At 39.9% G+C, this 13,463-nt stretch overlaps 1 protein-coding gene across 1 annotated transcript in view; it reads left to right on the top strand.

The window, feature by feature from the left end:
* Nucleotides 1-742: 742 nt before the first annotated feature.
* The window catches only part of LOC134754546 (protein regulator of cytokinesis 1-like), a 35,757-nt gene continuing 23,036 nt past the window's right edge, over nucleotides 743-13,463 (top strand). Inside the window, exons 1-9 of the mRNA XM_063690849.1 lie at nucleotides 743-911; nucleotides 1,517-1,582; nucleotides 1,744-1,943; nucleotides 2,324-2,444; nucleotides 2,850-3,079; nucleotides 4,526-4,674; nucleotides 9,619-9,786; nucleotides 11,668-11,835; nucleotides 11,994-12,166. Of these exons, the coding sequence (XP_063546919.1) occupies nucleotides 1,548-1,582; nucleotides 1,744-1,943; nucleotides 2,324-2,444; nucleotides 2,850-3,079; nucleotides 4,526-4,674; nucleotides 9,619-9,786; nucleotides 11,668-11,835; nucleotides 11,994-12,166 (1,244 nt within the window). The 5' untranslated portion in view covers nucleotides 743-911; nucleotides 1,517-1,547. The remainder of the gene's footprint in view (nucleotides 912-1,516; nucleotides 1,583-1,743; nucleotides 1,944-2,323; nucleotides 2,445-2,849; nucleotides 3,080-4,525; nucleotides 4,675-9,618; nucleotides 9,787-11,667; nucleotides 11,836-11,993; nucleotides 12,167-13,463) is intronic.

Raw genomic sequence — 13,463 nt, 5'->3', positions numbered from 1 at the left:
TTCGCATGAGAGCTTTTTCAACGCGCGTTAAAAAAGCGTTTGCATGACACAAATGGAAACGTGTGTATTTATTCACACGATGGCGGTAGCGCTTTTTATCAAGCGTTGTTGGACTTGTTGGATTTTCAAATTAAAGCGTTGGTCTTTAAATGGAATTCAGATTCAAGCTCTTTTTTAAAAGCTCTGGTGCGTATGGGGCCTAACTGCGGATGGCGCTCTATCGATCGATTTTGGCGGTAGGCCTCCTGGGATGGAGCAAACTCGAACTATACGCATTTAGAACCAAATTAAGGTATTAAAATGATTTCCAGCTTGCTGGGAATTAATTCCTCAAAACGCTTTTTTTTTCTATCTAAAGCGCTGCGTGAAGCCGCGAACGTGAGTGTGGAGTCGCATTCGCTAATCAGCGAAATCGACTCCACACTCGCGTTCGCGGCTTCGCGCCGCGTAGTCTGTAGCGGCTTAATTTGACTAGCCTATTTTTCGTTTCATGAAATATCAACACACCTTAACAATATTTCAAATGTGAAAAATATTATACTACTCTTTGGTTCAAGTGCAAAAACATCAAACCATGGAGATAGTTTCCACTTTTTAATTCTTCTCTTTTTTGCCAGACTGTAATTGGCTGTTAAGGGCCCTCCACACTCATGCGCGAATCACGGCGCGAAGCCGCGAACGCTAGTCCAGCACCGATCAAACGGTTTCATTTTGTAACGTTTGTATTTCAAATAACCACAAGCAACGTTCAACGTTCGTCTGGTTCGTCATTTCAATTTCAATCGTGCTTTGGTCGTCGTGTCTTGTGTTTCAATGTTTTGTGCGTGTAATTTAATAGAATATAATTGTGGTGAAATAAATCTATATACATTGTTCTTTGTTGTAATCTATAAAATTTGTGGTGTTACGTGTAGAGATGGGCGAAATGTGTCAGTAAAAAGAAAAGAGTGATATATATCTTTCTCTCACTGGGATATATATCACTCTTTTATATCTTTATATCCGTATGCGTCACTGCTCCCGCTCGCAACTGTATCGGGCCGATACAGTTACTATCGATACTATCGGCAGTTGCTCACTTTACGTCATGTTATGAGTGAGAGAGAGGACACTAGAGTAGTTATTATACCGTGGCGAGATTGTTTCTTTCATTTTGTATATTGGATGTAATAATTGGATGTAATTTTTGTATAATAACAACGAAAATAATCATGCTAGGTCCAAAAAACTTTAAGCAATAGAACTCAATTTGACTCATCACATCATTGCATTGTACTTCGGTTGACCGACGGCGTCGACGCGCGGCCGAGACAAAGAGACAATAGACATCGCTTATCTTGTCTATCTATTCGCTTTAGTAAATCCTTGCCGGGGGTGCGACGGTGCGAGTGTACGGATATATTGGGATATACTGATATATTCGGATTCGTAAAGACAAGAAGAGTGATTCATGAAAAGAGAAAGATATATATCCTTTATATCTATATCCCCTGAGCTACCCATCTCTAGTTACGTGAAGACGGATGATAATTTATTGAATCTTCACGATGATTGCATTAACTGACGACGTATACAAATTATTGTAAGTATATTACCGGAAAATACATAAATAACACGTACGTTAAAAAAATACCATGGCTTCTTGGTATAATTTGTCACAGTGCCCGTAGAAGTTACTTTGTATTAGCTTTTGCTAAACCGCGCCCAAACAGTTTGTCATTAATTATTAACTCATGTATCCAGTGACAGCATCACAGAGAAAGTATGCCGAAATGTCCGTCAGCTAATGGAGCAGCTATGGCTGATCTGGTCCCACGTCGGTGTAGAATACGACGTGAAGGTCAGCAACATATACAAGCTGGTGCAGATTGAGAAGGATCTCCACAGGGATGTGTTGTATGAAACTAAACAGAAACTTAAGACCATGGAACAGCAAGTTGAAGGTAAATAATTCTTATTTTAACCTTGGGTGAGTCTAGTATTTGAAAGCTTGTAAGTTATAAGCAGAATTATCTGTAAACTCATGAGTCATTGTATTTTGGATTGTACTACAAGTTATAAGTTTTTATGACGCTTTCTTCATATGTTTCAAGTTTGATCAGGATGACAATTTTTTTTATCTTATTGTTAATGCTTTTGGTATAATAAAATACCTACCTATGCAACTAAAACTGCATGAGGCCATGCGCTTGGCGAGGAACAGAACCCTATGGAGGAACCTGGTCTTCAGCAGAAGGCCATGATGTCACAATCCTCAGTATTGAGGGACCGACTGAAGAAGAAGAAAAATAATAAAATATCGCATAATTATTTATGGTTCTAGAATTAAAAGACGAGACCAAGAAATTGAGCCAGTACCTGTCTGTTGACATGAGTATTACAGAGTACAACGATGAGATGATGCTGTTCGAGTATAAAAAAGTGCTGGAAGACCAGATTATGGAGTAAGTAAACATGAAAGTTTGTCAAGTAGAAATATTTGTTTAACGGGATATATTTTGTAGCGCCTCTTTTCAAAGTTTGTTTAATGGATCTTTGCCAAGCTTATTATAGTAGGGTTGGTCAACTATTTCTTGTTACTATGTCCTGTCAGCCAGGGGACAATATTAACATGCTTTGTTAGAACTACTAGCACGCTAAGTAGATGGTCTATTATGGAAAGGGTATGTAATTTCAACAGAACCTTGTTTTGGTAATTTCAATACCATAAAACCCGGGTTTTACAAGTGACTAACCCATAACCAGCGGGTGACAAGAGAAAATTGATCCATACTAATCCTATACTCACAAAGGCAGAGAAAAAACAAAATATTTTTGGGTCACCCAACTGACCAAAAATAATGTCACAGATATAGAGAACAACTGGAGCAGCGGCGCACTGAAATCAACCGCCTGCTGGAATGGCAGCATGATCTGACAGATAAACTCGGAGTCACCTTCCCCGAGATGCAGGACATCCCGCTCCCGCCCCAAGAGGAGTTGGACAAGTTGAGGGAGCATCTTGAAATGCTGCAGTCAGAGAGGGACAAGCGATCTGAAATATTCCTGCACACACAGATTGAAATTAAGGATATTATGGGTATGATAACGCGATAAAAACGCGATCTTATTACTAAGACTTCATTGTCTGTCTGTCTGTCTGCCTGTCTGCCCGTCTGTCACCAGACTGTATGTCATGAACCGTGATAGCTAGACAGTTGAAATTTTCACAGATAATGTATTTCTGTTGCTGCTATAACAACAAATACTAAAAACAGAATAAAATAAATATTTTAGTGGGGCTCCCATACAACAAATGTGTTTTTTTCAGATAATGGTACGGAACCCTTCGTGCGCGAGTCTGACTCGCACTTGTCCGATTTTTGTGATAAGCTATCTCTCTCTTTAGCCTTTTTCTACCCTTTGGGTGTAGGCCTCCTTCATTTTGCGCCATTCGTCGCAGTTCTGTGCGACTTGGAGCCACTGTTTCCCCACAGTCTTCTTAATGTCGTCGTCCCAACGCATCTGGGGTCTACTTTGAGGACGCTCTTCCCCCCATGGTCGCAGATAAGCTATCTAGCCCTGATTAAAGTTTTGTTTAAAATATGTCTAACTTTTTGTTTTGATACATATCGTGCCCTGTGGGATTCCGAGTAAAAATCTTCAAAAACTCTTAAATAAATCTTATTTAAAATAACACTCAATAGAATTACAGTTTGCGGCATTTGAGTGATGTCCATTCCTGTCCACAGTAAGATTTCTAGTAGGAATCCCGCGGGTGGCACCGTCCGTGCCGATCACTGAGTATAATGTTTGTTGATAGTTAGGTTTTACTTTTTTCTTAGACAACATTTGTTAGAATACAATACTCGGGTAAATCCATTCGACCCTCTTAGGAAATATCTACCCTATTACGTTTTCTTAATACCAAAATCGCAAAATCTGACAGTTGGATTTATCTGAGTTTGAAGTTAAGCTACTCAAGTTAGACCTAGGCGAATTTTTGTGCTTTTGCATTAGGGGCTGTCTTTTATTTTAGTTCAAAACCTGAATTTAATTTGTACTTGTACAAGTAGGTATGCCAGAACTTACAAGGCTATATGACGTATTTTAACAGATATAATTCTGGTATAGATTTTTTGGAACTGGATAAACAATCTCTCCAACTTTTGACAATAATCTGGCTCAGGCTCCAAAATTTATTAACAAAACAAAAGCCAAAGAAGAAAATTTCATTTCTTATTTTATTTTATTTTTTATTTTATTTTGGTACATGGAAAACCAACAGCGCTAAACATATCAACAAACTATAATAGAATTAGAGAGCCAATTATAGGTTTTCACTTATAGAAACGGAATAAAATATAACAAGCTTATTGCCCAACTTAATTACACATGTACAAGTTCATACAGCACAAGAACAGAGGATCGATATGAATATGATCGATATGAATATTTCATATACTTATTACTTATTGTCATGATTAAGCCAGGCTTTTACTTTTTTTCATACCCTTTGAAATATCAAAATGTTTTCCATTTCCAGGAAAACTCCATATCAGACCACAGGGCAAGTTTGAGCATGATGTGGTCATCTCTCTATATGTGGACTTCAAGGTGACGGATCTGAACATGGACCGTCTGGCCAAGTTCCGCCAGGACTTGCAGGAAAAGTATGACCGGACCAACAACCGGGTAAGTTGCGTGGTTGCGATATTTTCACAATGATAGAGTAAATGATTACATTAGTCATACTGCAAAATCCAGAAAATGATCAACTTCACTATCTACATTATAGATTATCCCTATACTCAACCACAATTTAATTGCAATACCGGGATATCAGGGTCCAGCAAGTACTGACTGGGCAGTGGCGAATTAGCCACGTGGCAAAAGTAGCAAATGTCACGGGCCCCGCGCACCTACGCGTTGTGGCCGTAACAAAACTAAGGTTCACTTCGTCTGACAAAATTAAAACGATCCATGGGCCCCATGATAGAATTTGCTACAGGCCCCGCGCTGGCTTAATCCGGCACTGGCACTGGGGACTGTCAATCCAGCTAAATACCGGGTTGAATTCCTAATGCAGGATTGCCTTTACTAGTTGAGTACTATTGGACCATAAGGAACATTGTTCGGCACTTAAACAGAAGTATTTCTTTTTAAGATAGCTGGTTGAATAATTAAATTTTTTTAAGAAGTCCTCATCTATATATATATTACGCGAGGCCAATTTTTGTTCATCCCATCAGATCTACAGTTATGGTTCGATTTTAATAAATTATATATCATTAGATTCGTCTCATGCTACAGATTTGCAATAAGCTCTTAATTTTTTGATTTTTTTCCGAAAAAGTACTAAACAGTTAATTTGAAAAAATGTACCACGTGACCTTTGTTCTGACTTGAGATTGAATTGAACTCAAACCTATATCCAATGTATGTAAGATATCCAATCCATTCAAATATTTGTTTTGAGACTGTAACATGCATACACCACACTAAAAATTATATTAAAACACCATCAAATTTTATTATTGTGTTTGACAACATGTCAGACATGTGTCATCCACATCAAAGAGCATATAATCACTACGTTCTAATCCACATCGTACTCATCAAAATGACACACGTTTATTTTATTGTTGCTTTGGCACATATATAGAAGGTAGGATCCTATAGAAGTAGCGTACCGCGTGCGCCCGTGAGGGACAGAATTTGTAGCCCACCAGGCCACCATAAACCATACAAATCGGTGGGGAAAAGCATCTATATTTACTTCAAAAAGCACGTACGGCGAGGTTTGTTCTTATGAGGATGTTAAATGATGTCGGATCTTTAAGGTAAACGGTCAGCCAATGGGGTTGGCAACTGTCAAAGGTTTGCAGAGATGGCGCCATCATAGCTTGCCTCTTTTTCTATAAGATTTGGCTTAAAGGACTGGCATCCAGGGCATTAAAGAAACAAAAATTTGACACAATTCTAGGGATTGACACATGGAGACTATATAAAGGAGCCCTATGTATGAAAAGTGTCCATCAAAAAACATTAATTAGGCGGCGCCACCATACACCGAAATACTACCAAAAACAACTTACGTAATTTGGTCGGATTATTTGTTGCCTTATATTATGGTTCATGTTATACTCATGTCCCAGAGCCTAACTAGCGCCACCGGAGAGATTGGGAACTATTATTTAAAGCTAAAAGCGGTCACTTTTGCAACAATTCAGCCATAAGAGATTGGCATCCTTTCTATACCATCCTTAGATTGACAGGGCAAGCTATGCTGGCGCCCTCTGTTAATTATTTCGACCGGCCAACCCCATTTTCCGCATCGGTCCGCGCCCTTGATGCAGTGCGGCGTATGTGCGATCGTGTGTAAAAGCCGTAACAGACTACCGCACCGCACAGCGATCTTGGTGCGCCACACCCATAAGTGAGAGCGAGAAAGAGAATATCTCGAAAAGCCGTATTGGTGCGGTCAAAATATCTCTTTCTCGCTCTAACTTATAGCTGCGTCCTTAACGTATGTACAGTGACAACCTTGCACTTTATCGATACGTGCGCCGCACCGCACCAAGGCTGCGGTGAGGTGTGGTAGTCTCTAACGGCTTTTACGATAGTCTGTTAAAAAAAAAAAAAAAAAATTCATTTATTTCAAGCTGCAAGGCTCATAATCAGTTTTTGCACGTCATAAAAATAATAAAAACAAATATAAAATTAAAATTGAAATCGAAAAATTGGTACCTATTAATAAAACAATAAAATAAATTTAAAGCATACACTAAGTCCCTATCCTATGCCAGTCTTAATTACATGCCTGTGACAGCAGTGCATGATGTAAGGACAGTCCACTCTGTCCGCGATCATCGCTAGGACTGTGTTGGGGCTGGCTCGCACCCGCTGGACCAAGGACGCGGCGCGCAGTCGCATAGTGGTATGAAAACACGCCGTGTGCGCTGCCGCGAACATTCCCGAGGCGCTGCAGTAGCGAGGCAGCCCCATCACTGCCCGGAACGCGTTGTTGTATTGGACGCGAAGTGCATTGTATGCTTTCTGTGTGTAGTTAGCCCACAGGCTGCACGTGTACAGCGACGTGCAGTAGGCTTTGAACAGCGTCAACTTCACGTCGCTGGAACACCGAGCAAACCTGCGCGCCAACATGTTAGCCCTTACACACAATGCCCTTCGCTCCCGTTCAATGTCAACGTTATCTTTCAGGTCAGCAGTAACGATATGCCCTAAATATTTAAAACTCTTTACTCTTTCTAGTGGTGTTCCATACAGAATTACATCAGGTACATGCAATGGTCGATTACTGCCGGCCTCAAAGACCATATATTGGCTTTTAGCCACATTATATTTCAAGCCATGGCTCACAGCGTACTCCTCACAAATTCTCAACAACCTTCTGAGACCACAAACCGACGCGCTCAGCAGCACCATGTCGTCCGCGTAGCTAAGGTTATTCACACACACGCCATCCACATGACAACCGACATGCTGACTGCTGAGCTCGCCGATCAGCGCGTCCATGTATAGATTGAACAGTGCGGGAGAAGTCAACCCCCCCTGCCTCACCCCGCACCCCAACCCATACTCCTCCGATGTTGCTCCTGCCCACCTGACCCTATTGACCTGGTGTCCGTACCAATATTTAAATATATTAATTAATTCCCTGGGCATGTTTATGTTCTCCATTTTTTCCCATAGTACTTTGTAGGACACGAGGTCAAAGGCTTTGGAGAGGTCCAGAAAGCAGGCATACACCGGGGTCAGACGATCGGTATAGTATCTGACTGTATGCTTAAGACACAGTATTGCACTATCTGTGGACAGTCGAGGACGAAAACCAAACTGATTATCGTGCAGTTTCAAATATTTCTCTAACTGTGTATTAAGCATACAATCAAACACTTTTGCAATAATCGTTGCTAAAGAAATTGGTTAAATACGGCTCTAATATTTCTTTCTCGCTCTAACTTATAGCTGCGTCCTTAACGTACGTACGTTGACCACCTTGCGCACTATCGATACGTGCGCCGCATCGCACCAAGGTCGCGGCGAGGTGTGGTAGTCTCTAACGGCTTTTAAGATAGTCTGTTAAATACGGCTATAAAGCGGCTAACACCGCACCGCACCAAGGTCATTGTGTGACGCACCCATAAGTAAGAGCGAGAAAGCAATATCTCTTTCTCGCTCTTACTTAAGGTGGGCTGCCGTACGCCGAGAGCGAGAAAGAGATATTTTGACGGTACCAAGGTCGCGGTCCAGTCGTTGTACATACTTTCAAAAAAGTAAATTAAAAAAAAAAAACTAAATTAGGTTCAAGGGCCTGACACTTTTTGATAGAGAAAGATAGTCTTATTGCGATTCCTATAAGAGGAAAGAGAAAATAGTGCCATGCTTTATCTTTATCACCATTTTTCATGGTCGGGTTTGCTATGATGGCATAATCAAATGGAGGCGATGGCGAAATACCGAAATTTATAAGAGTGAAAGATAAAAAACCGGCCAAGTGCGAGTCGGACTCGCCCACCGAGGGTTCCGTACTTTTTAGTATTTGTTGTTATAGCGGCAACATAAATACATCATCTGTGAAAATTTCAACTGTCTAGCTATCACGGTTCGTGAGATACAGCCTGGTGACAGACAGACGGACAGCGGAGTAACCCTAAAAAGGATTATGCTGCCATACATGAAACTGTCAATACATGAATATGTCTTTCTTTTACCTCTGGTCGCTCGGTTTCATGTCTATAACTACGTGTATATACTAAGTCTATTATTAGGTCAGAGGGTCTACCGCAAAAACCGAAATTCGCAAATTGCGGGGATCTTTCTCTTTTACTCCAATGAAGGCGTAATTAGAGTGACAGAGAAAGATGCCCGCAATTTGAACTTCGATTTTCGCGGTATAGCCCAGAAACGGAATGTCACGGAATGTTTGTAAACTTCAGTCTCATGAATAATAGGAAAAAGAGAATTAAATATAAATTATACTCTAGCCCTATGAAATTTTAGGCATGAGAGCCAAATGACAAGAAGGCATCCTATCCACGAAATCTTGATTTACCGTATCATATCGCGATCGCGTATCATGATTTTTAGTTTAGAAAGATGCGAAAAGATAGACAATAATTATGTCTTTTTTGCATCAAAACTAACGATCACTTTCGCATTTATAATATTAGTATGGATAATTATGTATAAGATTTCATATTCTGTGGGTATAGTCGGCATCAAATAGATAGTGACAGCCAGTGATTCATCTGAAGACGTCACATTTCCTGATTTCATTAAGCGTTCAGTCTTAGGGTGCCTGTCCACAGGAGCGGAGCGAGGTGGCGGAGCGATGAGCGAGGAAAAATCTCCGCTCTGAAATTTTAATGAAATTCTATTTCTGGGTTTTTTTCCCGCTTACCGCTCCGCTCCAGTGGACAGGCAACCTAACTTTTAGAACCATACTCTAGCGGCGTGTTGACGCCGCAACGGGTCTCTAGTATTACTTAAGACTTCTTTAGCTAACTTAAATAATCGATTTCTAGAAGACTTCTAGACAAAAAACCGACCCTCTATTGAAGTTTATATAAGTTTAAAGGGGAATTTACAGTTTCTATTCTTACTGTCCCTTAGGTATTAGAACTGCGCGAGCGTCTGTCCAAACTGTGGGAGTGCTTGGACGAAGACCAGATATACAGAGACAATTTCCTCCAGGAGCACCCTGGGTGCCATCCGGCCACTGAAGCCGCTATTAAAGAGGAGATCAAGCGGTGTGATCAGATCAAGAGGCAGAAGAGTCAGGTAGTTAAATCATCATCATATCAGCCGTAAGATATCCAGTCATTGCTTATCAGGCCTCTCGCAATTACAAGGACTACGTCGGTGCCAATCAGTTAGTTTATTATACCTTCAAAAACCTATTGGCGTTCTAACGTTCGTACAACTGTTTTGTTACCCAGGTGTTGGAAGATCATGTACTCGAGCCCGCAGCGAGATTTTGCGCGGCACAATTATCTGGATATACCGGCCAAGTGCGAGTCGGACTCGCCCACCGAGGGTTCCGTACTTTTTAGTATTTGTTGTTATAGCGGCAACATAAATACATCATCTGTGAAAATTCAACTGTCTAGCTATCACGGTTCGTGAGATACAGCCTGGTGACAGACAGACGGACAGCGGAGTCTTAGTAATAGGGTCCCGTTATTACCCTTTGGGTACGGAACCCTAAAAAGGATTATGCTGCCATACATGAAACTGTCAATACATGAATATGTCTTTCTTTTACCTCTGGTCGCTCGGTTTCATGTCTATAACTACGTGTATATACTAAGTCTATTATTAGGTCAGAGGGTCTACCGCAAAAACCGAAATTCGCAAATTGCGGGGATCTTTCTCTTTTACTCCAATGAAGGCGTAATTAGAGTGACAGAGAAAGATGCCCGCAATTTGAACTTCGATTTTCGCGGTATAGCCCAGAAACGGAATGTCACGGAATGTTTGTAAACTTCAGTCTCATGAATAATAGGAAAAAGAGAATTAAATATAAATGATACTCTAGCCCTATGAAATTTTAGGCATGAGAGCCAAATGACAAGAAGGCATCCTATCCACGAAATCTTGATTTACCGTATCATATCGCGATCGCGTATCATGATTTTTAGTTTAGAAAGATGCGAAAAGATAGACAATAATTATGTCTTTTTTGCATCAAAACTAACGATCACAAAACATGCTGAGGTGCTACGCGACCGAAATATAATACGCTAAAATTATACAAACGTGTCGCCATTTTATAAGAAACTAGCTTTTGCCCGCGACTTCGTCTGCGTGGAATTAGTAATTTGGGTATCTTAATTCTTAAACAAATCTGCTTTTTAATCCATCCTTTTTTCACCCCCAAATTGGTCCACACTATACATTTCCACCCTATTTTTTACACCCTTAAGGGATGATTTCGGGGATAAAAGTTATTTTATATCATTTCCCACAGCTCAAACCATCCCCATACCAAGTTTCATCTAAATCGGTTGAGCGATTATTGATTCCCCATACAAATTTCCACCCCCCTTTTTACCCCCTTGAGGGGTGACTTCTGGGATAAAATGTATCCTATGTCCTTCCCCGGGACTCAAACTATCTGTATACCAAATTTCAACTAAATCGATTTAGCGGTTTAAGCGTGAAGAGGTAACACACAGACAGACAGACAGACAGACAGACTTTCGCATTTATAATATTAGTATGGATAATTATGTATAAGATTTCATATTCTGTGGGTATAGTCGGCATCAAATAGATAGTGACAGCCAGTGATTCATCTGAAGACGTCACATTTCCTGATTTCATTAAGCGTTCAGTCTTAGGGTGCCTGTCCACAGGAGCGGAGCGAGGTGGCGGAGCGATGAGCGAGGAAAAATCTCCGCTCTGAAATTTTAATGAAATTCTATTTCTGGATTTTTTTCCCGCTTACCGCTCCGCTCCAGTGGACAGGCAACCTAACTTTTAGAACCATACTCTAGCGGCGTGTTGACGCTGCAACGGGTCTCTAGTATTACTTAAGACTTCTTTAGCTAACTTAAATAATCGATTTCTAGAAGACTTCTAGACAAAAAACCGTCCCTCTATTGAAGTTTATATAAGTTTAAAGGGGAATTTACAGTTTCTATTCTTACTGTCCCTTAGGTATTAGAACTGCGCGAGCGTCTGTCCAAACTGTGGGAGTGCTTGGACGAAGACCAGACATACAGAGACAATTTCCTCCAGGAGCACCCTGGGTGCCATCCGGCCACTGAAGCCGCTATTAAAGAGGAGATCAAGCGGTGTGATAAGATCAAGAGGCAGAAGAGTCAGGTAGTTGAATCATCATCATATCAGCCGTAAGATATCCAGTCATTGCTTATCAGGCCTCTCGCAATTACAAGGACTACGTCGGTGCCAATCAATTAGTTTATTATACCTTCAAAAACCTATTGGCGTTCTAACGTTCGTACAACTGTTTTGTTACCCAGGTGTTGGTAGCGAACATGCGCACGAAGATCGAGCTCATGTGGGACAAGATCATGTACTCGAGCTTGCAGCGAGATTTTGCGCGGCACAATTATCTGGATAGACCTCTGGAAGACACCTTCACACTGCACCAGATTTATCTGGATAGGATTAATAACTACTACAATGAGCACAAGTAAGCTATTAATTTTATTTATTTGAACATACATGTAATGTACTGTATTTACCTCAGTATATCATACGATGTAATGTATTTCCAACGATTCGCCAACACAAACATCACGCGGTACGTCCGGCTCTGCTCACGGCATAATATCGACTGACCCTAACTGTCAGTGATGTCACCATGACGTAAGCGCTCGAAGCGTCAATACACTACATCCCTTCTTTGTTTATTTTTCGAGAACTAAGTTAATCATAACAATACATAATTACATACCCAACGTTCTATGAATGCGCTGGTACCATTGCCTTGGGTGGACATCTCCAAGACTCCGAGATCTATGACTTACCCCACTTGGGACTTTTGTAATCTTTTCATTTCATTTCATTTATTGCAGAACCATGGTTACATTAAGGTGTTAACATGTATTAAGTGCATGCATGGTTACCCTGTTAGGGCATAGCAACACAATTCTAAAAACTAATTAGGTACTAAGATAAATAAATAGTTAAACATAAAATTTCATTCAAGTAAAAGCTAGGAATTAATTACATTTAAAAGCTAGGAATTAATTACAATTAAAATAAAGGAACAATACAATAAACATTTCAAATATAGTAGTCTCAGTCATAAATCCATCTTCAATTTCTCTACTGTATTGTCGATATCTCCTGTAAGTCTGATACCTGAATCCCTTTTCCTTTCCCCCTTTTTCCGTAAAGTCTAAGTGCTTATACTTAATCCCCTTGTTTTTATAATCGTCAAAACCGTTCCTAAAATGTTCGTGATATGGATAGTGGACTACATCATCGGGTAATGCCTAACAAAACAATCCGTAGCCAACTCAGTCTGTGATAATTAACTTATTTAGGTACTGAGTTTATTATCTGTATTAATTATGAAATGATTTCATGAAGCTCCAACTGCTCCAAGAGTTAGTAGTTTCCCTCTAGAAACCAATACATATTATTTACCTATATACATAAATATTACATACATACCAAGTATAGAAGTATATACTTATATAGTAAACATAACTAAATATATACATCATACAAATACACTTACATATATAAATATAATAACACTAAACATAAATAATAGTTACCCATACAGTAAATATAAATAAATAAATACAATACATATAAGTATAAATACATAAATAAATATATAAAAACATTCACTTTTACTATAGTAACGCACATGCAATACATACAAATAACGCATTAAAATCAACATAGATACAAACAAAATATTTCTACATATTTAATATCCCTAGCTAGGTACTGTGTCGAAACGCCGGGCGCGG

This window comes from Cydia strobilella, chromosome Z, assembly GCF_947568885.1.
Source record: "Cydia strobilella chromosome Z, ilCydStro3.1, whole genome shotgun sequence".
NCBI classification, from domain to species: Eukaryota; Metazoa; Arthropoda; class Insecta; order Lepidoptera; family Tortricidae; genus Cydia; species Cydia strobilella.
This window is presented reverse-complemented; position numbering and strand designations above follow the sequence as displayed.